At 37.1% G+C, this 25,511-nt stretch overlaps 1 protein-coding gene across 1 annotated transcript; it reads left to right on the top strand.

The window, feature by feature from the left end:
- Positions 1-5,306: 5,306 nt before the first annotated feature.
- On the top strand, positions 5,307-20,666 carry LOC136835056 (alcohol dehydrogenase class-3-like). Its single transcript, XM_067098173.1, has 8 exons — positions 5,307-5,452; positions 9,405-9,506; positions 9,682-9,820; positions 10,062-10,279; positions 10,511-10,597; positions 11,233-11,362; positions 12,719-12,985; positions 20,399-20,666. The coding sequence occupies exons 1-8, from the start codon at positions 5,432-5,434 to the stop codon at positions 20,557-20,559; spliced, it is 1,125 nt and encodes a 374-aa protein (XP_066954274.1). The 5' UTR covers positions 5,307-5,431; the 3' UTR covers positions 20,560-20,666.
- Positions 20,667-25,511: the final 4,845 nt, after the last annotated feature.

Raw genomic sequence — 25,511 nt, 5'->3', positions numbered from 1 at the left:
TTTTATTAAAGAATATTTAGATACACACGGGCCTTTTTTGCGTCGTTTTGTAAGACAAGATACAGACAAGACTTAAGGTGGGAAACAGTAGTAATAAAAGCTAAACACAATAACACTGAAATCATCACATGAAAAATAAAGTAATTTTGGATTAAATGGCAATACATATTTCTAAAGGACCGTTCAGTCATTCTACAGCTATACATAAGGGAGTCAGAACCTGATCATTTGTTAGTATTGCGTGAAATGATAATATTCAAAAACAGATAGGCTAAAAAATGCGTCGAAGTTTCTTCAGCGCAATCGAGTTTTCTGTACAGCATATAATCAAGGCCACCGAAAACAGATCTATCTTTCGGTGGTCTCGGTATAATGCTGTATGGGCCGCGGCCCTGGAATCTTTAACCATGGGCCGGTGGTGGCCTGTCCTATATCGTTGCCAGATGCACGAGTATGGCTAACTTTAACTTTAAATAAGATAAAAAAAACTACTGAGGATAGAGGGCTGCAATTTGGTATGTTTGATGATTGGAGGGTGGATGATCAACATACCAATTTGCAGCCCTCTAGCCTCAGTAGTTTTTAAGATCGGAAGGCGGACGGACAGACAAAGCCGGCACAATAGTCTTCTTGTACAGAAAACAAAAAACTGGAAATATATTGCAAATATGTAAAATATGGTCTTTCATATTAAGAGTGCTATGTGAAGGTTTTTGTGTTCAATATATAATAGTAATTATGAAATAAATGGTGACTAGTTAGATAATAAAGATAGTAACTGAAAGCTACGGAAATTGCTTGGAGAATTATTATGAAAAAATGATCACTGCCAACTTTACAAACTGCATAACTTGAACGCTTTTAATATAAAATAGTTTACAGCTAAAGTCATTTAAACTTAAATATATTAAAGTTAAAATGTACCAGAGTGGTAATATATCACAAAAAATATGTGTACCTGTGAATTTTAACTTTCCCATATAACTATCGCATTTTCGGCCTGTTTCCCCTAAAAAAATTCGTCCACTCTGTGATATCTGCTGTTCTTGTTCAGAAAAGGACTATTATTTTTCGTCATTAAAATCTCAACAAAAAATTCATATTTGAATCAGCAAATACTACTACTACTATTATTATTGCTACTACTACTACTACTACTACTACTACTAATAATAATAATAATAATAATAATAATAATAATAATAATAATAATAATAATAATAATAAAATATCATGGATCTTTTGTAGATAGTGACCCCCAAGGGTTTTCGGGGGTCGTTATCTAAGACTAATATATCTTGGGGTCAATATCTTTATGATATTTACAGTCTTTTGTTCGTGTTTTTACGGTCATTCCCAAGGGGCTTGTACTAAGCAAGCCGCACAGGTGGATGCACACCGGGTTAAAACCCTTGGGGGTCACTATCTAGGAAGATCCGTTATTATTATTATTATTATTATTATTATTATTATTATTATTATTATTATTATTATTATTATTATTAAACCCTTTTTATGTAACCGCTGGTGTTATGGTCGTGAGATTCTTATAATGGTAAATAAAACCTTAAAAAATAGTTTGTCTCGCCTCCCTGTCACGGTGCAGGTTTCAACTTTCTAGTACGCCTTTACCTTCGCCCTTACCGTACTACCCCTCAACACTTACTATTCGAGGAATAGTCACAATGAAGTCACAGCAGAGTGTCAGGAGCGTACGACAACATGCACGTACATACAAGAATTTCCCTTTCGCACTAGACAGACAAAGTCATCATTAACAATAACTGAAAATAAATAGGTAAATGAATAACGGTCTTTAAACGCTTATAATAGTCGTGAGCGTGAGAACGCAAGACAGGCAGGCGGCAGGCATCCTGACGTGCGTGGAATGAAACGTTTATCAGAGAAAGAGGTCAACCATCTTCTCCCAGCCGTGTGACTGAAGGCTTTTTTGTTTTTTGCTTTTAGTTTTCTGTAAAAGAAAACTATTGTGCCGGCTTTGTCTGTCCGTCCGCCCTCAGATCTTAAAAACCACTGAGGTTAGAGGGCTGCAAATTGATATGTTGATCATCCACACTCCAGCCATCAAACATACAAAATTGCAGCCCTCTAGCCTCAGTAGTTTTGATCTTATTTAAGGTTAAAGTTAGCCATAATCGTGCTTCTGGCAACGATATAGGATAATCCACCACCGGGCCGTGGTTAAACATTCATGGGCGGCGGGTCAACAGCATTATACCGAGACCACCGAAAGATAAATCTATTTTCGGTCGCCTTGGTTATACGCTGTACAGAAAACTCGATTGCACTGAGGAAACTTCGGCGCATTTTTTACTTGTTTCCTCTTGTTTATAGACAACGAAAACAACGATAGCAGAGAAAGAAGCATAGCGAAATGAATAAAGGGCAGAGGGAATTATGATAAAAGAAAGGAAAGGGACAACACAGGAAGAACACGTTTCTACAACTCGGTTCTCGGCCCCTGCACATTGAAAAGAATCAAATTTCATCCCCTTCGCATTCCTTAACAGCCAGATTTCATTACTATACCCAACCATTCAATGCTTATTTTTATATGTTCAGTCCTGACTTCTTTATCTTTATATCTCTGCCTTCAAACCTCGTATGCGCATTTACGTCACTTGCCCTCGGTCTGGGAAAGAAGGATGATCCTACCCGATACCCATATTCTTTTCGTATCTCTCTCTCTCTCTCTCTCTCTCTCTCTCTCTCTCTCTCTCTCAAGTCTGAATGAGATAAAAAGAAACACTGAGAATTTATTTTAGATAGCAGTTTCATTACAAGACAAACCTTAGGAAACTGAATGCCAACAATTTATAAACAGTAATTTATTAACATGTAATTTTCATTTTTTCCCGTATTTCTCCCCTACATCCTGTTTCGTGTTCTTTATTAAATTACTAAGACATTTTCTCCTAAAATATACGGACTTCTTATCAAAAATGGTATCACGTTATCAGGAGCTTTCACACCAGATCATTATATTCCAGAGCATAAAATTTTTAAACAGTGTGTTCCTTCTACAAGGCTTTTTCCGTCTTTACAGATGTCTCTACGTGGTTTTTATAATATATCCACCAATACTTAAAAGCCACTTCTTCAGTTACTCCCTCAGCATTTTTTTTCTTTTTTTTTTGTGTTTTAACTCAGAAATTCACCCAAATCTACAACTTCATTTTCGAAGTTGTAATCTAAATTCCTAAACATTTGTGTTGTTATTATTTCCAAGACTAACTCCCTCTCATTTACTTTTTCATTTTATGGTCACTGTTAGATTCATAAAATCTTGTGTCATCTGTTGCACCATCACATTTATCACTCACTATTTCATTTCCTTGCCCAAACGCAACTTTTTTTAGCTGAAACTTGAAACCCACTATACTTGATTGATCATTGTGATCATTCATTTGCATAATACATCCGATCAGCCGTTCGAGGTAATCTTGATTTAATCTTTGTGTCAGTATGCAGTCGACATTATATGAAACTCTCGGCATGATCATTGAAGGCAGTTATTGCCTTCGATGATGAAATTATACCTTTCTGGAACTTGAAACGCCTTTTCGTTTTGGAACTTTTAATCTTTTACCAAATGCAAAGAGCAAAGATTTTTTCAAATTTTTTTCCCTCTACAAGGCTTTCTCTTTGTAGAAAGATCTCTCGCCTAATAAGTAAATAAAAAAAAAATCACAAAACTAAAACATTCGATTCATAATTCACCCTCATTGCATATCTAAAAAAAAACACCGAGTTAAGTATATTATTTTTTACCAGTTTTATGAAGTGAGGAACACCAGAAAACAAACGCGGAGAGGACTGCAAGGCAGTCTCCCTCACCTGTAGGGTGTTGCGTGATTTATCCATAATATTTCCTCCTCCATAATAGCTCCTCCAAAAGGTTATAGAAACCTTAAGTGAAGTCTTAACAATAATGTTAATAACAGAGTTATTATTAAAAACGCACGAAGATTCAAAATGAACCAGTCTATAATATTATGGCTCTCGTCAAGGGAGCCAAGACTTGTCTACTGTATTCTTACGTGTGTTTGGGCGTTACTGTGAGAGAGAGAGAGAGAGAGAGAGAGAGAGAGAGAGAGAGAGAGAGAGAGAGAGTGTATCCAAGTATGCTTACACTGTTCAGTGGGGTCTACAGACTCACTTCAATTTTCTTTCATATTCATGCGCTTTGTTACCCTGGCTGTTCACGCCTGCATCTCCACTTCTGTAGAAATAAACAGATGTACATACACATGCACATGCTTGAAGCCGCCTTAAGCATCACGGTGCATAGTAACAGACTTTATCTACAATATTCCTTTACAGTTGCAGTGCTTATCGTTAGTGTAGTTTGTTTCAAGCGAGTACTTCAGTAAGACCCCTTTGACAACTATGGTTGCCCTTCGTGTCTGAAATTCTTCGTTTGTTGATGTTACCCAAATAACAGTTTTATTGTCAACCATTTTTTTTTTTATCATGACTTCTAGGATAATTTTGTTACTTTATATGCAAGTCAATGCGTAAAATATATTGTCAATTCCCTACAAATAAATTCGTAACTGGCACCTCAAAGATGGCCTCCCCGGTGACGCCGGATAGGCCCAGTGTTGTCAACTTAATTAAAACCGCTAATTTCCGCGGAATCTAAGACGTTGGCGGATTTCAAACATCGGAGGATTTTTAATTATTTTAGCGGAATTTTCGTGGATTTTACCTGAAAGTGTAAAGTCATTGTAATTCTTAAGTTCTAATTAACACGTAAGTTATTGTGTTACTATATTTGCTAGGAAAGTACCGAGGTACTGTACGTTCGGTAACACTTCATTTTATGTAGGCTACTGTTAATTACTGCTTGTGATTTTAGCGTATTAAAAACTAAATTAAGAAACAGATTGAGCTTGAAAGTGGTTAAAGCTGTTCTCACTATTTAAATAAGGAATGTAAAGAATGGAGAAAACTCTCCTAATTACTATATTCCTAAGAGTTGGACAGAAAACAGGATCAATGACAGCGTAGCCTTCAGTTCAGCCTATTCCAACAACAGTATCGCTGTTGTTGGAATATGCTGATGAGGGAATTGTAACTTACCATGATGACTTCATTTTTTTTATCTTAAATATTAATTTACCGAGGTTTTTGGCACTTGTTTTAAGTCACAATAGCGATTAAAGCATATCTGAAACTATATTAAGAAAAACATATTTCAGTTTATCAACAGGGGAAAATCTAGCTGTTTCGGGGTAAAAGTAGCACATCTCTGAAAACGGTTTGGCGGATTTCTATATTTTACATTTGGCAGCACTGCCACCAGCCGGCTGCCGCCAGTGGTGAAGTTGTCAACGGTTGAAGCTTGTATAGAATTTTGAACGGTGGTTCCGTGAATTCATTTAGTTTTCCAGCAACAAATCACATTATGTCACCTACTAAAGGAAAGGTAAGATTCTATAACGGTTTTGCGGTATGTGAGCAGGCATGGTAATTTAGCACACAAGTACTTATGCATAAAAAGATGTACAGTACTTCATGCACAAATTCCCGCCCCCCCTCTCTCTCTCTCTCTTTGAGTGTGTGCATAATTCTCAAGTCATGCTACACACAATGAAAGACGTCACAGAAAATCAAAAGGGTTCTCGGGTAGGTTAACGTTGTAGAATGAAATGGCACCGTTATCCATAATATATAAGAATGTGTAAAAGGGAGAAAAGAATGTTTAAACTTATGTGAGGGGTCGATATGTTGCAGGTGAGACTTATGGTGAGGCATTAAAAAGCATTAGACGCCTAATAGATATTTTTAGCAGTTATTAGGATATATATATATATATATATATATATATATATATATATATATATATATACATACATACATATTATTACTGATTCCGAAGTTCCGCTGGAATTTACTTTATGTTACTCAGTAGGGCCTTGCAACCCTCGGAAGACCGTAGACAGAAAGAGAAATAAAAAGAGCAAATAATAAGTGAGAGGTCACCAAGTGAAAATTCTGCTTCTTAACACTACTTTATTTACAAAAGGACAATGGTAAATTAAAGGTGGCAGATCTCAATAAAAATGTAAATGTTCAATAAATCACTGAATTGGGGACTAGCACAAATCAAGTTGTGCATAAAGGGACCATATACAAAAGGTCGTTAATTTCAGCAGTGCGGTTATGTCAGGCCGGGTAGGGCGGATTCCTCTGGCAAATGAGAATGGCAGGGGAAACGTCTACTTAGTAAAAGACTGACAACACTCTCTCCGTAATTTGCTGCTTTGAGATTCTTGGATAGACGATTCTCCAGGTGAGGTAGATCAGAACTTATCTTGTGGCGACGTCTGGCTCAAAGGTCAATATGATATCAATTTACTCAGTGGGTTATCATTTATCGTTAAGATTCATAACGCAAGCATAATCATATGGAAGCATATTCGCTAACTGCAGACACAAAAAATAAAACATCCATTTAAGACATAAAGTAATAAGAACGTCTCAATAAATGTTCGCCACATTAATACAGTGATGAAATACAAGAATATTCGAAATGACACCTTGACGGTATCATAAATCAAAGACTTAGTTATTACAGCTTGCTTTAATATATATATATAATATATATATATATTGGTAGAACGTCGACTGGAGTTGCTGGATATGTTCAAATTCACGCTACCTGGGTCGATAGGATCACGAAGGGAATTTATAAGTGATAAACCCATTTATCACTTATAAATTCCCTTCACAGAACATAACCAGCATGATAATTCCCTATCGGGACACTCCCGAGGTGGCGTGAATTTGATATTGCGACATTTGTAGCTCCATGATTGTATATAAATCATGGTGTGATAAAAATTTCATACTAAGAGCTGCGTGTTCCAAACGAACCAATGAACTACCATGGTGGAGGTGGATTAATGCCAAGGCTAAGTACAATTTCCCCACTCGCGACAGGTAAAATAAGTACAGAAAACTCAGCATTAACTTATACCTCTCTTGATAGCTCAGTGGTAGAACGTCGACTGGAGTTGCTGGATAGTTCTGTGTCGTAGGATCACGACCCGGCAGTACCAATCCATTTATCACTTATAAATTCCCCTTCGATGATAATTCCCTATCGGGATACTCCCAAGGTAGCGTGAATTTGATATTAAGCGACATCTGTAGCTTCATGATTGTATATAAATCACAGTGTGATAAAAATTTCATAATAAGAGCTGCGTGTTCCAAACGTACCAATGAACTACCATGGCGGAGGTGGGTTAATGCCGAGGCTAAGTGCAATTTCCCCGCTCGCGACAGGTAAAATAAGTACAGAAAACTCGGCATTAACTTATACCTCTCTTGATAGCTCAGTGGTAGAACGTCGACTGGAGTTGCTGGGTATGTTCTGTGTCGTGGAATCCGACCCAGCAGTACCAATCCATTTGTACTTATAAATTCCCCTTCGGTGATAAATCCCTATCGGGATACTCCCAAGGTAGCGTGAATTTGATATTAAGCGACATTTGTAGCTTCATGATTATATATATATATATATATTATATATATATATATATATATATATATATATATATATATGTGTCTGTGTCTGTGTCTGTGTATGTATGTTATGCAGTTTTCTATGCCAGAAATGTATTATTTCTTTAATAATTCAGAAAATATTCTTATTGAGTTTGGGGATAGGTAGACCCATAAGGATTGGGGTGACAGAGTACGATTTAGGAGCAGCCAAGCAACCCTCTTCAAGGGCTGGGCCTTAATGCGTCTCCAGGGAAAACTGTTTCCTTCTAGCTAAGCCCCAAACCTAATTAACTCCCCCCTATCTTTTTAATTTACTAGCGAAGAATCTTTCCCTTTAATATGCAAGTAAGCGCCAGTAACGCTGCCTGAAGTGTGTGGGAAAATGAGTGCCTGCCTGGCACGAGGCTCGATATTCAACCGGGCAGAACCTTCAGCTGACCAAAACAGACTTACTGACGATCACTGTCGACTTGCCCCTTTTAAGGCAGAGAATGTGCTTGGGACATGGCTTCAGGCAGCGTTATTGGTGCATACTTGTGGATTCAAGGGAAAGATCCTTCGCCAGTAAATTAAAAAGATAGGGGGAAGTTAATTAGATTTGGGGCTTAGCTAGAAGGAAACAGTTTTCCCTGGAGACGCATTAAGGCCCAGCCCTTGAAGAGGGTTGCTTGGCTGCTCCTAAATCGTACTCTGTCACCCCAATCCTTATGGGTTTACCTATCCCCCTACTCTATAAGAATATTTTCTGAATTATTAAAGAAATGAGCGATACGGCGGGAGTAGAAAACTATATATATATATATATATATATATATATATATATATATATATATATATATATATATATATATATATATATATATATAGAAAGCAAGCTGTAATAACTAAGTCTTTGATTTATGATACCGTAAAGGTGTCATTTCAAATATTCTTGTATTTCATCATTGTGTTAATGTAGCGAACATTTATTGAGACGTTCTTATTACTTTACGTCTTAAATGGATGTTTTATTTTGTGTGTCTGCAGTTAGCGAATATGCTTCCATATGATTATGCTCACGTTATGAATCTTAATGATAAATGATAACCCACTGAGTAAATTGATGTCAAATTTAATCAGTGTGTGAAAAGCAACCCGACCTGTGCAAGTCGAATCAAAGGTTAAATTGTACATACAAGCGCATGTAGTAATATTGACCATTTTGAAAGCAATTTTCAGGGAACCAGCCATTTCTTTCACCAGTGAAACTCCAGAATCTCGAGAAAGAAAACTTTTATATAAGTTCTCTTTAACTTGTCCTTCATGAATTAATCATTAATCTTACGAGCCAAATTGAGGCTTTCAAATAGTCGTTGGAAATTCTTTTAAGTGCCCCGTTAATTGCTAACTTTTTCAGAAAATGTTTGATCATCATTTTTATAGCATTTTAACTTTTCCATTAACGCTTTCACTAGACATTCGAAATAGCAAAATGAATGGTGGGTAACTATGACTAAGCTACCGTGTTGGGAGTAACCTCACCTGAGCCCACCCTTCCTTCTTTATCAGATCTTGGGCCCATTGTGAGTCGGAGTTGTGGGCCTATTGTGCAATAGAATGCAATAGACTTCTTTTATCATCATCGCCTTCAATTATCATCACCTTCAAATTCAGCCACTTTATCTTTCCTGATTTTCAAAAACACCACCCATCTTTAGCCTCCATGTTTTCAGTGCTCCAAATGTCGTCTGTGAAATTCCACCAGTCATGTTTCCTTTGATTTCCCTTACTCTAACCTCCCTTCATCTCTAGCCTCTCTTGGTTTTCTCATCGAAGCATGTCTGGGTCCTTCAGCTCTCAAAAGAATTTTATTTTCTTGACGCCAGGTTATAAAATGCAGAGCCGCTGTCGCCTGGGAACAGAGCAAGTCAATTATCATTGAGGAGGTCGAGGTGGCTCCACCTGAAGGGAAAGAAGTCAGGATTAAGGTGAGGATACGTTTAGAGGAACTTGGCTGAAGTATCAAGTATGTTCATTACCATTTTTGCCTCAATCAGGTTTAAGCGAACATTCATTATCAAATACATGGAAATCAAGTCTCATTGTTTAATTGCTTCAGTGTTGTTAGCCTTATCTTTTGAATGAATGATTTATTGCAAACAGATTGTGTCTGCTGGGTTGTGTCACACCGATATGAGTGGATGGAAGGGCGGGTTTCCGAATTTATTTCCATCTGTTCTCGGACACGAGGGGTCAGGCATTGTGGAAAGTGTTGGGGAGGCCGTCACTTCTTTAAAAGAAGGTACACGTTGCTCCTTGGAATCGATGTTTCTCTAAGTATCAACCATAAAGATTCCAAAGGAGACAATGTATATTGCAGTTTTCAGGATCGGATTTTGACAAAATATATCATTTGTTAATACTGGCACTTGTTGGAAATAATTTTCACAGCTATAGGCTGATCATTTGTGTGGGATTTTCTGTAACCATTATTTCACTCCCTACTTGAAAATCTTCAATTCTAATCTAACTTAATATTCAAGGGGACCACGTCCTTGTGTTCTGCCTGCCCAGCTGTCGTCAGTGTCCTTCATGTCAATCTTCTGAAACAAACCTGTGCCAACAATTTATAGATACATTCTATTCTGACAACAAAGAAGTTTCTACCCGTCTTTCTTGCAAGGGCAAGCCAGTTTATACCCTCCTCGGAAGCGGGACGTACTCTGAATACTCAGTAATAGAAGAGTCCATGCTTTGTAAGGTAATTACAGTTTCAAGTTACTGCTTAAGTTTGTCGAGATATTTATTGACTTCAAAAAACTATCAACATTATTTGTTCTACTGAAATTCGTATGCTTTCTACCAACAGTCGTAGTGAACCAGACCTGGTATAACAATTTTCTTCTTACCTAACCTCTGGATAGAGTGGGGTATTTTTGGAATCACTGTGAATCCAGACTCTCATTTTATTGGATTGCTCAATATTTCACAGGTGAACAAAGAGGCACCACTGGACAAAATCGTTCCTCTGAGCTGTGGAGTAACCACGGGATATGGAACGGTTGTAAACTTTGCAAAGGTAAGACAATAATGACTGCTGCCACTAGTTCCATTCAGTTTGCAGTATAAGGACGAAGAAGTAGATGGCATTTTATAAATACTGAATGTAACCAGCAGACACAAAGGGCTATTAATATTAACCACCAGCTAACTAGAAGAAAGAATATGCATTCATTTTAACAGTATGCAATAATGTTGCTGTTAAAACTAGCTTTTATGAAAAGAAGTACAGTAAAGTGAAAAACTGGTATGGAAATCCGGCTGTGTCAATGAGGCTGTACATGGCTGTAAAGGATTATAATAATTTTATTTACGTTTATATGTAACTAATAATAATTTTTTCAAGAGTGTAGCAAAAATTCAGATGCAATCTATACGGAAACACTAGTAGCGCTCTAGGTTCGGATGGCTAGGAGGAATGTATAGCTTAGCTTCCTTAAGTTTTGAACCTGAAATGAGTGATAAAACCACAGTTTTCAGCATTAAAATACGGTACTTGACTTAAAAATTCAAGTTGTAGTCAGCTCTCTATGACTCTAGCTCTCTCTCTCTCTCTCTCTCTCTCTCTCTCTCTCTCTCTCTCTCTCTCTCTCTCTCTCTCTCTCTCTCTTACGCTTTTGAATGACCTGTTTTTGGAACGTCACCTTTTTGCAGGTTAAACCAGGTTCCACCTGTGCCGTTTTTGGACTTGGGACAGTTGGCCTAGCAGCTGTGATGGGGTGTAAACTGCAAGGTGCCAAAAGGATAATTGGCATCGACGTTAATAATGGCAAGAAGGATATAGGTGAGTTGTGAAGACTCATAATTTTTCATTCCTGAAACCACTTCAGAAAGGATGGATCTCTTTGGGAATGATCTTGATTACCTTTGTTTGGAGGGAATGTATCACCTTTATGTTCCAACACAAGGAATTCTGATGTCATTAAACGTCGCCATTCGTTGTCCGTTTCTTAAGGTAGTGGCGGCAGGGTTTGCTTTTTAACAGTCTGTTGAAGAGAGCCAGGATTCCTTCTGGAGACCAGTCTATAAAGAATTTTGAGTGTGATACCCTTTTTTTCTTTAAATTTTATTGATAACAGTATTACAATAATCCTTACATTTTTACAGTATACTTTTACAAAATATTTGCAAACTCATACGTCCATTTTCCAGCATCTTGATAAGACATATTTGGAAAATTTAAAGTTTATGTTTATGAATATTTATTCTATCATTCATATCTAAAATATCATGTCTACTTGCCCAAAGTGCATTAATGTATTCAGTAACCAAAATGGACATGGTGTTTATTTGTTCCCCCGTTCTGAAATGAAAGTCGAACATTAAGGTTTTGATTGGCTGGACACATTTAACAACTATTTTTTCCAAAAGATCATTAAACCAACTCCACACTGGTCTGATGAATGAACAAAAATACATGACATGTAAACGGTGTTTTACTTCACATCTATCACATAATTCGCCTGGTTTGATATGCAACATCTTTAGTCTTTCTTTTGTAGACAAAGTTTCATCATTTATAAGAGGCGCTACATGAGCCATTTCTTGTAGGAGTCAATAAATTTAAGGTTCAGATTTCACAAAACATGAGACCAGTTAAACAGGGGAAACTTTTCCTCAACAACAGGTCTATGGGGAAGTTTAAAGACTATAAACATCTTGAGGGAATCCGCTTCAATTACAGCATTTCACGAGAGTGTTATCAGTCTCAAAACAGACTTGTACGAGGTGAGGCCGGTAGAGGCATTGTTCACTAATGCCTGACATTAATGCACCTGCATTTAGGCCCGACAAGACACTCCACGTTTTAAATTAATGCCTAATATGTAGTTTCTTTTATAGAAATCCACAACCTGAAAACCAGTGGCTCATTTTTAATCCTTTATAACTTCATTTGATTTTACCTCACTGTCCTCATAATTTCGTAACCGTTGCACGTCTTCCTTTCCCCCAGAAGGGGGCCCAACTTAAGCTGAAGATCCATTTTCCGTAGATGAAGCAATCTCTTGACCCGCTGGACTGGCTTACAGATTCGTGAGAAGTATTGGAAGGAACCATTGACAATCAAAATGTTTTCCTTTGACAGATATGAACGGTGCGAGTACAAGTACATTTTTGCCTTAATTCTGTTTCGTTTCAGCCAAGAAGTTAGGCGTTACGGAGTTCTACAACCCAAAAGAGCACAACAAACCAATCGAGGAAGTTCTCGTGGAGAAAACCCTCAGGGGATGCGACTACGTTTTTGAATGTAGTGGCGTCAGGGAAGTGTTGGAGTCAGCGGTAGCTTCCTGTCGTCTGGGTGGAGGCCATTGTCTACTGATAGGTGTACCGACTTTTGGAGAGAAAATTACTGTTGATCCTTATAAGATTCTTTATGGGTGCCACGTGTCAGGATGTATTTTGGGAGGTGAGGTCTTTTTTATACACTTTTATTTAGATTGCTTTTTACATGCTTTTATTTAACTTGACTTTACGTCTGTTTGGGTCAAAACTTGTGACTCAATTTTCGACCTGTTCCCTTTGTCTGATGGACTTTAAATTTTGCTTGGTTACTCAGTCCCGGTGTCAATACAACCTTACATGATCAGTAAGTCAGCAGTGACCCCACAGTGACCTCTCCCAGTATTTCAGGACTTGTATGAATATCTTCCGATTTTTCATATCTTCTTTGACTCGGTAAAACAAGTCAGTAACTCTCCGGATTTTTCAAACCTTCTTTGAGTCGACAGGATCACGTTCAATTTTCGTTGGCTACAATCATAAATTGGTTACAATTTATATCAAAACTAAAAAATATAAAATAAAAAAAATATTTAAAAAAAGATGTTTAAAACATGTGTTTATTGGTATGGATTATAAAGTAAAAAAATTTTTTTGAGACACACCAGGATTTTCTAGTAATTAATCACGTCTGCAAAAATAAAAGCGTGGCCATCAAACATGGAAGGAAATGCTACCGGAAATATAAGAAAATATCTTTCTTCTCTTGTAGCACTTCCTTTCATTTTTGGTGCCCACACTTTTATTTTGGTTGACACAATAAATTAGAAACTTCTGGTGTCTCAAAAAAATATTTTTTACCTTTCAGTGCATTTTAATAAAAGCGTGTTTAAACTTTTTTTTGTCTGTTTGTCTGGGTCAAATCTTGTAACTCAATTTTCTACCCATCCCCTTCGTCCGATGGACTTGAAATTTTGCATGTTATTTAATCCTGGTGACAATATAGCCTTACATGATCAGTAGGTCAGCAGTGACCTCCAATGACACTACAGTGACATCTTCCAGTATCTCAGGATTTGTGTGAAGTGAATAACTCTTCGGATTTTTCATACCTTCTTTGACTGGGTAGAATAAGTTAATAACTCTATGGATTTTTCATACCTTCTTTGACTCGGTAGAATAAATTAATAACTTCGGATTTTTCATACCTTCTTTGACTCGGTAGAATAAGTTAATAACTCTACGGATTTTTCATACCTTCTTTGACTCGCTAGAATAAGTTAATAACTCTACGGATTTTTCATACCTTCTTTGACTTGGTACAATAAGTTCATAACTCTCGGAGTTTTCATACCTTCTTTGACTCAGTAGAATAAGTTAATAACTCGGATTTTTCATACCTTCTTTGACTCGTTAGAATAAGTTAGTAACTCGGATTTTTCATACCTTCTTTGACTCGGTAGAATAAGTTCATAACTCTACGGATTTTTCATACCTTCTTTGACTCGGTAGAATAAGTTAATAACTCTCTTGGATTTTTCATACCTCCTTTGACTCAGTAGAATAAGTTAATAACTCTGCGGATTTTTCATACCTTCTTTGACTCGGTAGAATAAGTTAATAACTCCCTCGGATTTTTCATACCTTCTTTGACTCGGTAGAATAAGTCAATAACTCTCTCGGATTTTTCATACCTTCTTTGACTAGGTAGAATAAGTTAATAACTCTCTCGGATTTTTCATACCTTCTTTCACTCAGTAGAATAAGTTAATATCTCTCTCGGATTTTTCATACCTTCTTTGACTCGATAGAATAAGTTAATAACTCTTCAGATTTTTCATACATTCTTTGACTCGGTACAATAAGTTATTAACTCTACGGATTTTTCATACCTTCTTTGACTCAGTAGAATAAGTTAATAACTCTCTCGGATTTTTCATACCTTCTTTGACTCAGTAGTATAAGTTAATAACTCTCGGATTTTTCATACCTTCTTTGACTCGGTAGAATAAGTTAATAACTCTTCGGATTTTTCATACCTTCTTTGACTCGGTAGAATAAGTTAATAACTCTCTTGGATTTTTCAAACCTTCTTTGACTCGGTAGAATAAGTTAATAACTCTCTCAGATTTTTCATACCTTCTTTGACTCAGTAGAATAAGTTAATAACTCTCTCGGATTTTTCATACCTTCTTTGACTCAGTAGAATAAGTTAATAACTCTCTCGGATTTTTCATACCTTCTTTCACTAGGTAGAATAATTTAATAACTCTACGGATTTTCCATACCTTCTTTGACTCAGTAGAATAAGTTAATAACTCTTCAGATTTTTCATACCTTCTTTGACTAAGTAGAATAAGTTAATAACTCTCAGAGTTTTCATACCTTCTTTGACTCGGTAGAATAAGTTAATAACTCTCTCGGATATTTCATACCTTCTTTGACTCGGTAGAATAAGTTAATAACTCTCTCGGATTTTTCATACCTTCTTTGACTCGGTAGACATAAGTTAATAACTCTCTCGGATTTTTCATACCTTCTTTGACTCGCTAGAATTAGTTAATAACTCTCGGATTTTCATACCTTCTTTGACTCGGTAGAATAAGTTAATAACTCTCTCGGATTTTTCATACCTTCTTTGACTCGGTAGAATAATTTAATAACTCTCAGATTTTTCATACCTTCTTTGACTCGATAGAATAAGTCAATAACTCTCTCGGATTTTTCATACCTTCTTTGACTCGGTAGATATAAGTTCATAACTCTTTGGATTTTTCATACCTTCTTTGACTCGCTAGAATAAGTTAATAACTCTCGGATTTTTCATACCTTCTTTGACTTGGTAGAATAAGTTAATAACTCTCTCGGATTTTTCATACCTTCTTTGACTCGGAAGAATAAGTCAATAACTCTCTCGGATTTTTCATACCTTCTTTGACTCAGTAGAATAAGTCAATAACTCTCTTGGATTTTTCATACATTCTTTGACTCAGTAGAATAAGTTAATAACTCTCTCAGATTTTTCATACCTTCTTTGACTCAGTAGAATAAGTTAATAACTCTTCAGATTTTTCATACCTTCTTTGACTCGGTAGAATAAACTAATAACTCTTCGGATTTTTCATACCTTCTTTGATTCGGTAGAATATGTTAATAACTCTTTGGGTTTTTCATACCTTCTTTGACTCAGTAGAATAAGTTAATAACTCTCTCGGTTTTTTCATACCTTCTTTGACTCGGTAGAATAAGTTAATAACTCTTCGGATTTTTCATACCACCTTTGACTCGGTAGAATAAGTTAATAACTCTCGGATTTTTCATACCTTCTTTGACTCAGTAGAATAAGTTAATAACTCTCTCGGATTTTTTTACCTTCTTTGACTCAGTAGAATAAGTTAATAACTCTCTCGGATTTTTCACACCTTCTTTGACTCTGTAGGATTATTAATAACTCTCTCGGATTTTTCATACCTTCTTTGACTCAGTAGAATAAGTTAATAACTCTCTCGGATTTTTCATACATTCTTTGACTCAGTAGAATAAGTTAATAACTCTCTCGGATTTTTCATACCTTCTTTGACTCGATAGAATAAGTTAATAACTATCTCGGATTTTTCGTACCTTCTTTCACTAGGTAGAATAATTTAATAACTCTCTGATTTTCCATACCTTCTTTGACTCAGTAGAATAAGTTTATAACTCTCAGGATTTTTCATACCTTCTTTGACTCGTAGAATAAGTTAATAACTCTTTGGATTTTTCATACCTTCTTTGACTCAGTAGAATGAGTTAATAACTCTCTTGGATTTTTCATACCTTCTTTGACTCAGTTAAGTTAATAACTCTCTCTCGACATACCTTCTTTGACTAGAATAAGTTAATAACTCTCTCAGATTTTTCATACCTTCTTTCACTTAGAATAAGTTAATATCTCTCTCGGATTTTTCATACCTTCTTTGACTCGATAGAATAAGTTAATAACTCTTCAGATTTTTTGACATACATTCTTTGATTAAGTTATTAACTCTTTCTTTGATTTTCATACCTTCTTTGACCTTCAATTCTCTCGGATTTTCATACCTTCTTTGAAATCTCAGTAGAATAAGTTAATAACTCTCTCGGATTTTTCATACCTTCTTTGACTCAGTAGAATAAGTTAATAACTCTCTCGGATTTTTCATACATTCTTTGATTTTTCATACCTTCACTCAGTAGAATAAGTTAATAACTCTCTCGGATTTTTCATACCTTCTTTGACTCGATAGAATAAGTTAATAACTATCTCGGATTTTTCGTACCTTCTTTCACTAGGTAGAATAATTTAATAACTCTACGGATTTTCCATACCTTCTTTGACTCGGTAGAATAAGTTAATAACTCTCGGATTTTTCATACCTTCTTTGACTCGGTAGATATAAGTTCATAACTCTTTGGATTTTTCATACCTTCTTTGACTCGCTAGAATAAGTTAATAACTCTCTTGGATTTTTCATACCTTCTTTGACTCAGTAGAATAAGTTAATAACTCTCTCGGATTTTTCATACCTTCTTTGACTCGGTAGAATAAGTTAATAACTCTTCGGATTTTTCATACCACCTTTGACTCGGTAGAATAAGTTAATAACTCTCTCGGATTTTTCATACCTTATTTGACTCAGTAGAATAAGTTAATAACTCTCTCGGATTTTTTTTACCTTCTTTGACTCAGTAGAATAAGTTAATAACTATCTCGGATTTTTCATACCTTCTTTCACTATGTAAAATAAGTTAATAACTCTCTCGGATTTTTCATACTTTGTTTGACTCAGCAGAATAAGTTAATAACTCTCAGATTTTTCGTACCTTCTTTGACTCAGTAGAATAAGTTAATAACTCTCTCGGATTTTTCATACCTTCTTTGACTCGGTAGAATAAGTTAATAACTCTTCGGATTTTTCATACCTTCTTTGACTCAGTAGAATAAAGTAATAACTCTCTCAGATTTTTCATACCTTCTTTGACTCAGTAGAATAAGTTAATAACTCTTCGGATTTTTCATACCTTCTTTGACTCAGTAGAATAAGTTAATAACTCTCTCGGATTTTTCATACCTTCTTTGACTCAGTAGAATAAGTTAATAACTCTCTCGGATTCTTCATACTTTCTTTGACTCGCTAGAATAAGTTAATAACTCTTCGGATTTTTCATACCTTCTTTGACTCAGTAGAATAAAGTAATAACTCTCTCAGATTTTTCATACCTTCTTTGACTCAGTAGAATAAGTTAATAACTCTTCGGATTTTTCATACCTTCTTTGACTCAGTAGAATAAGTTAATAACTCTCTCGGATTTTTCATACCTTCTTTGACTCAGTAGAATAAGTTAATAACTCTCTCAGATTTTTCGTACCTTCTTTGACTCAGTAGAATAAGTTAATAACTCTCCCGGTTTTTTCATACCTTCTTTGACTTGCTAGAATAAGTTAATAACTCTCAGATTTTTCATACCTTCTTTGACTCGGTAGACATAAGTTCATAACTCTTTGGATTTTTCATACCTTCTTTGACTTGGTAGACATAAGTTCATAACTCTTTGGATTTTTCATACCTTCTTTGACTCGGTAGACATAAGTTCCTAACTCTTTGAATTTTTCATACCTTCTTTGACTTGGTGGACATAAGTTCATAACTCTGGATTTTTCATCCCTTCTTTGACTCGGTAGACATAAGTTCATAACTCTTTGGATTTTTCATACCTTCTTTGACTCAGTAGACATAAGTTCGTAACTCTTTGGATTTTTCATACCCTCTTTGACTCGGTAGACATAAGTTCATAACTCTTTGGATTTTTCATACCTTCTTTGACTCGGTAGACATAAGTTCATACCTCTCTCGGATTTTTCATACCTTCTTTGACTCGGTAGAATAAGATAATAACTCTCTCGTATTTTTCATACCTTCTTTGACTCGGTAGGATAACTTAATAACTCTCTCGGATTTTCCATACCTTCTTTGACTCGGTAGAATAAGTTGATAACTCTCCCGGATTTTTCATACCTTCTTTGACTTGGTAAAATAAGTTTAATAACTCTTCGGATTTTTCGTACCTTCTTTGACTCGGTAAAATAAGTTTAATAACTCTTTGGATTTTTCATACCTTCTTTGACTCGGTAAAATAAGTTTAATAACCCTCTCGGATTTTTCATGCCTTCTTTGACTCGGTAGAATAAGTTAATAACTCTCTCAGATTTTTCACACCTTCTTTGACTCGGTAGGATAACTTAATAACTCTCTCGGATTTTTCATACCTTCTTTGACTCGGTAGAATAAGTTAATAACTCTCTCGGATTTTTCATACCTTCTTTGACTCGGTAAAGTAAGTTTAATAGCTCTTCGGATTTTTCATACCTTCTTTGACTCGGTAGAATAAGTTAATAACTACGGATTTTTCAAACCTTCTTTGGCTCGACAGGATATTATAGAATATCACGTTCAGTTTCTTTAGCTACAATCATAAGTCGATTACAGTTTCTGCCAATACTAAAAAGTGTAAAATAAAAAAATCTAAAAATTGTTTTAAACACGCTCCTATTAAAATGCACTAAGAAGCAAAAAATAACTTTTTGAGACACACCAGGATTTCCTTAAAATTAATCAAGTCTACAAAACTAAGTGTGGGAGCCAAACATGGAAGGAAATGCTACAAGAAAAAAAAATTTTTTTTTATTTCTTGTAGCATATCCTTCCATGTTTGGGGCCCATGCTTTTATTTTTGTAGATGATTAATTGTAAGAAAATCCTGTTGTATCTCAAAAATTTATTTTTACTTTTTAGTGCATTTTAATAAAAGCGTGTTTAAAAAAAATTGTTTATTTTCTAATTTTTAAGTGAATACTATATTTAATTTTGATGTTTCACTGATTTTGAAATATATGTATTTTTTCGTTATTATTATTATTATTATTATTATTATTATTATTATTATTATTATTATTATTATTATTATTATTATTATTATTATTATTATTATTATTCAAAAGAATAATATAATTGTAGCTCCTTCGAAATCATCACAATTGTAGGATAGTCTTAGAACATATTCAAATGTCTCCCTACACTTGTTTACCACAAATTAATTTGTGTTATACATATTTTTAAAAACATAATTCTAAGTTACCTTCTCATTTATAACAAAACTACCGCATAGCTTTCTCCATATTGTGTTTTCCGGAAGGGGGAGTGCTGTTAGCTCACCTCTCGCGGTGAACTCTAGGCATTAATGTTCTTTGCAGCGTCCCTTCGGCCCCTGGCTGCAACCTTTTTCATTTCTTTTACTGTACCTCCGTTCACATTTTCTTTCTTTCATCTTACTTTCCATCCTCTCCTAACAACTGTTTCATATTGCAACTGTTCAACACCTTTGAAATCGTTTCCATTCCATATTGTGTTAAAAACTTCTGCATTTCCAAGCATAAAATATTTGAGAAGCCGTGTCTTCCAGAATAACATTAACTGTTTCTTATTGAAGTAATTCGTATTCTGGTTATTCCTATTGGATATAAACTCATGAAGTTGAATCTAGAGACCTGGTGGAACTAATTGTTAATAATATTCATTCCCAGGCTACAATGCAGGAGATCTCTCTCAACTTGTCGACGACTACATGAAGAAGAAGATCGTGTTGGATGAATTTATAACATCCAGGGGTTCCATCAACGATATAAACGAGGCTTTTGAAAACATGGGCAAAGGAAACTCCATAAAACATGTGATGTTCTTTTAAATGTGTCATAAACATCAGTAAATATTATTCTGTTGAATTTGATGCTGATCATACATATGCATCTGTATGGTATTTTCTCCTTTTAAAATACATGGTACTATTGTTGACACTATTCTCTCACTGATAATCAGGAAAGAAGTTCAGTACGGTGTTGTGCATTACGACTAAGAACTCGGAAAAATACACCAGATTTCTGAATCACCTACTTAAGTATGTATTTTATTAATAATAAAAAGTAAGTATGAAAAAATACATCGTTTTGAAAGGAAACGGCCTTACAAATAGTAATTAGTTACTGTTCAATGCAAGGTCTGGAGAACTCTCTAGACATTGGTTCAGTGCGTCATACAAGAAATGATTTGCATACCTAGCAAAAAATGGAGTACAATATGCATTTTAACTTTTTGGTAACATGAGTATTTTTATGAAGAGCTTGCCATTCGTTTAATCATCTAGCCGTGATGCTGCTTTTGGTGTATTATATTAACGTTATTCGTTATACTATTAGAAACGGATTTGCGCAGCAGAATTCATGGAATATGGAATGCTTGCATTTCAACTTCCCCCTTCTTTAGTTTCACTCATCAAAGTGGGTTGCAAGATGTAAACCATCCCACTACAGCTTAGGTATGTTTGCTGAGTTTGGTGGGAATACATACATTTAAAGTTCTAAGAAATTAAACTTAAACTGCATTTTAACGTTTAAAAAAGTAGGAAGACTTTCTCTGGCTGTGCACGTCATAAAGAGCGTAATTGTCAATAGATGTTCGTGAGATTAGATAACGTAAAAAGCAAGAGCACTGTTATCATGAAGTGCCTTTGAGTGCTTCAATTTTAACAGAGAAATGCGTGGGGGCAGATTCACCGTCCGGTGTCGTACAGCATAAGGAAACACTGACGTGGTTGCTCCCTATAAAATATATATATATATTATATATATATATATATATATATATATATATATATATATATATATATATATATATATATATATATATATATATATATATATATATATATATATATATATATATATATATATATATATATATATATATATATATATATATATATATATCATATATATTACGATTTTAACCAATGTTATCATGAGCCAGTTCTAGACTCAAAATGTGTGTTTACTTGCCACATAAAATTCCTTAGTTCTGACTGCAGTTGATTTGGGTATTCATAATATACAAAGAAAAAAGGGGGTTTTACTGAGCTGAGGGCTCTACTCTCCGGTAATCTATGCAGAGCCTGTCACCTTCGCCTCCCTTCGGTACCAAAACTACAGGTGATGACCATGGACTGCGGCTCGGCTCAATGATGCTGAGGTCGAGTTGCAGTTGCACCTGCTCCTCAATCCTTCAGGCCTTTTCCAGATTTACCCTATCATAGCCTTGGGTGATGGGTTTCATGCCATCTCACAGGTTAATGGAATACTCCAGGACATAGGTGCATCCGAGGATGTCTTGGAACACAAGAGGATGGCATTGTAATAGTTACCATATTTCTTCCTGATGGGTAGCCTCGAGGCCAGGGGTGATGGTCTCCAGGTGTTGTAAGACTTCGAGTTTGGTGAGGGGTTGGGTGTCAAGGTGATAGTGCCAACTACAGCCTCGGGAGCCAGAGGTTCATCCTTGGTCTCCTCCTCTTCTCGAGTCTTATAGGGCTTGAGTAGGTTTATGTGGAGCCACTTGGCTCTCCTCTTACTACAATCGACAAGGTAGTTCAGGGTCCCTCTTTTCCTTAATATCTTGTGAGGGCCCGTGAAGTGAGTTTCCAGGGGCTGTGTGGCCCCAGTCCGGAAGACCAGGACCTGGTGCCCCAGTCGAAAGAATGGGTGCGAGCCATTCTGTTGAATTTAATTTAACTCTCTCTTGGATGGCCACTTCCGTTGCCTGAGCACCCACCCATGACGCCTGGAGATTCCTTGGATGCTGGGCAATTCTGTAGTGGAGTGGGGATATAAAGTTTAAATGGACTGTAGCCTGTTGTCTCGGAGGGAGTATGGCGTGCAGCAAAAAGGGTGTAGGAGAGGTTCTTCTCCCAAGATGCTCCTCCTTCATGTTCAAGCTGCTTCAATGTTGTCGAGAGGAACTGATGAAACTCTCTATGATGCTATGGCTCTCCAGGTGACAAGCGGTCGAGCAGAAATGTTGAACCCCGTGGCTGGCCATGCCATCCCAGGATCCCTTGGATATGAAGTGCCTGCCCTGATCTGTTTGGATAGTGGCAGGGAACAGCAGAAAGCGATCAATGCCTTAACAGCATTCTTGAAGCTCTTGCTCCGAACAGGAATGGCCTAGGGGGACCTTGTAAATCTATCTATGATAGTGAGGCAGTGATTATTCCCGAACTTACTGTTGATGTGCCCTTGGGGCGTGCAGCAGTCAATGACGACGTCCTAGAAGGGGACGCCAGCAGAGGGTATGTTTCGGAGAGGGGCCTTGGTGACTACCTCGTTGGGATTTCTGGATATCAGGCAGGTAGGACATGAAGACACAAAAGCATTGACTGTCTTCCATAAGCCGGGCCAGTAGAATTTTCCCTCAATGGCACGGGTGGTTCTGGTGGCACCAAATTGCCCGCTGATACCATCGTGGGCAAGGATAAGAAGGTCTTGATGGAGGACCGGAGGAACTACGATCAGCTTATGGAGGACCTGAGCAGGCTCATTCAGGCCTCGGGTCACCCAGTACAGTACCTCTTCCTCAAGTAGGTAGTTGTCCTTGACACGGTCCTTCAGGTCCTCTTCAGAAGTAACAGCCTCAGAGCAGAGGTGCTGTAGAGTGGCATCCTCCATCTATGCTTGAATGAGCTTCTCTCAGTTCAAGGAAGGGCAGCAGCCTGTTTAGGGACTGGTTTGTCTTCAGTGATTCCGGGTTGGTCATGCAACCATGGAACAGAGTCCAGTGTTAGGTCAGAGGGGATCAGTTTGGGTCCCAGAGGTGCAGCCTCATCTACAGGAGCAGCCGTTACTGTGGTGGTCATGCAGCATAAAGGGATTGGGGGGGGTCCCTCCACTGGACAAGATCTTAGCCCAGGAGGAGAGGCTGCCCGATTGCGAGGTGCTCGATGACCCCAGAAAGGTGTTCCCTCTCGTGGGAGGAATCACCAGTGGTGACCTTTAACCTGACAGTGGGGAGATCCTTGCAGTCTCCATCTACCCAAAGAATTGTCATATGCTCATCTTCGTGGATGGCGGCACCAGGTGGCACCTGGTCCTAGGTGATGAGGCTCACCTCAGAACCAGAGTCAATGATATCTTGGAGCTCTCAAGGGGCCTGGATCCATCAAGGGGGTTATCCTAACTGAATTGAACCCGATCCACCCAGCAGGTTGCTCAGAGCAAACAACGGAGAGGACAGCCTTCGGTTTAGGGTGCCAGGGGCATTGCTTATAGTTGGCCGATAGATGTCCCCTTTTGCCACAGTCTTGGCACACTTCATTGCTGTAGTCCCTGTGGGGTATGGTTCCCGAGGAGTGGTTCAGCTTGTTATTTGGGACCCAAGGTGGCAGGGGGACCCTTTGTGGTAGATTCCTGGGAGGGGGTTTGAACGGCGCCTTGAGTGGGGCCTGGCTTGTTTCAGCATTGCTCTGTGGCATGGCCAGCTTTCTTGCAGAACACACTTTCAATTGGCTTCAGTGGAGGGCGTTCTTGGGTGGAGGGATGCCAGAGGTGAAAGAAGGGGGCCAAATCTTCAACCCCAATTCAGCTAGGGTCGGGGGAGCATTCTCGCAGACATGAAAGGCAAGTGCAGGATGGACATAGTACAAGAAATTCTCTGTCTTAAACCGCTCGAGGATGTCCTCTGAGGAGGGGGCCCCAAGGGACTCAAACCAATTATTAAGGGCCCTATCTGACTGGTACACCCAGCCAGACCAGGTTTGACCTGCTTCCTTTATCTGGCCTCTCTAGCTTTGTCTCCAATGTTTGGGGGTGATTTCGTATGCCTTAACTAAGGCTAAGCCCGGGAGGTTCCTTGCATTTATGAATAAAATAGCATGCATTTTACTGACTGGAAAATGACTTGGATGAAATAGAATTTACCATGTGCGTTGTTTTATAGAGGAATTTAAATAAATGCAGATACTAAGCAAGATTACTGGCTTGCGTGGCCTGAACAAAGTGTACTCCTTTTGTGAGATTTACTTGATAAGGGAGAATTATATATTTGCCTAACAAATTTGAGAGAGAGAGAGAGAGAGAGAGAGAGAAGAGAGTAAAATCTTAACGCCAGCGATACGAAAATTGCTGGGTAACCCACGTGGGTCCTAACATGTGCCTAGCTAAAATTCCAAAACGCCAGATTGTCTGGATAACACAAGGGGGAAATACATGCAATATATCCTTTTTACAACACTTCGTAATTTGCTTTTCACTTTCCTAGCTTGCCCATGTGACAGTAATGCAAGCCACCATGCAGTAGCTATTAAAAGCTTATGTAAAGGTTAATAACTCTCTCTTCTCTATAACTGGGTTGCATGCACGTGGCCTATTGTTTTCCTAATGTTTTTTTCAGTCACAATTTTACTTTCTATCCTAACATAAATTAAAATATACCACTGTACTTACTGTGTGGAATTCCTTGATTGTGTGCTTGCGGATTTTTACGCTAAGGTTCGTTTCTTTTCTTGCATCCTGCCTTAAGGTGGCTAATGGCTGATAGCTGCAATATTGCAAGAGGGCAAGGGATTGTGCTTGCACTTGCAAACTGCAAGGATCTGGGCAAGAGGTCACCAATATTACAATTTTAACCTTGGGAATGCTTACCACGAGCCAGTTCTAGACTCAGAATATTTGTTTACTTTACTTACCACATAAAATTCCTTCATTCTGACTGCGGTTGATTCAGGTAATCGTAATACACAAAGAAAAAAAGGGGTTTTACTGAGTTGGGGGCTCTACTCGCAAGGTCAATTTTGTAAGTAAACAAATCTGGATA

Source organism: Macrobrachium rosenbergii, chromosome 54 (genome assembly GCF_040412425.1).
Source record: "Macrobrachium rosenbergii isolate ZJJX-2024 chromosome 54, ASM4041242v1, whole genome shotgun sequence".
Classification (NCBI taxonomy): Eukaryota; Metazoa; Arthropoda; class Malacostraca; order Decapoda; family Palaemonidae; genus Macrobrachium; species Macrobrachium rosenbergii.
The sequence above is the reverse complement of the archived record's forward strand: the minus strand, read 5'-3'. Positions and strand labels throughout refer to the sequence as shown.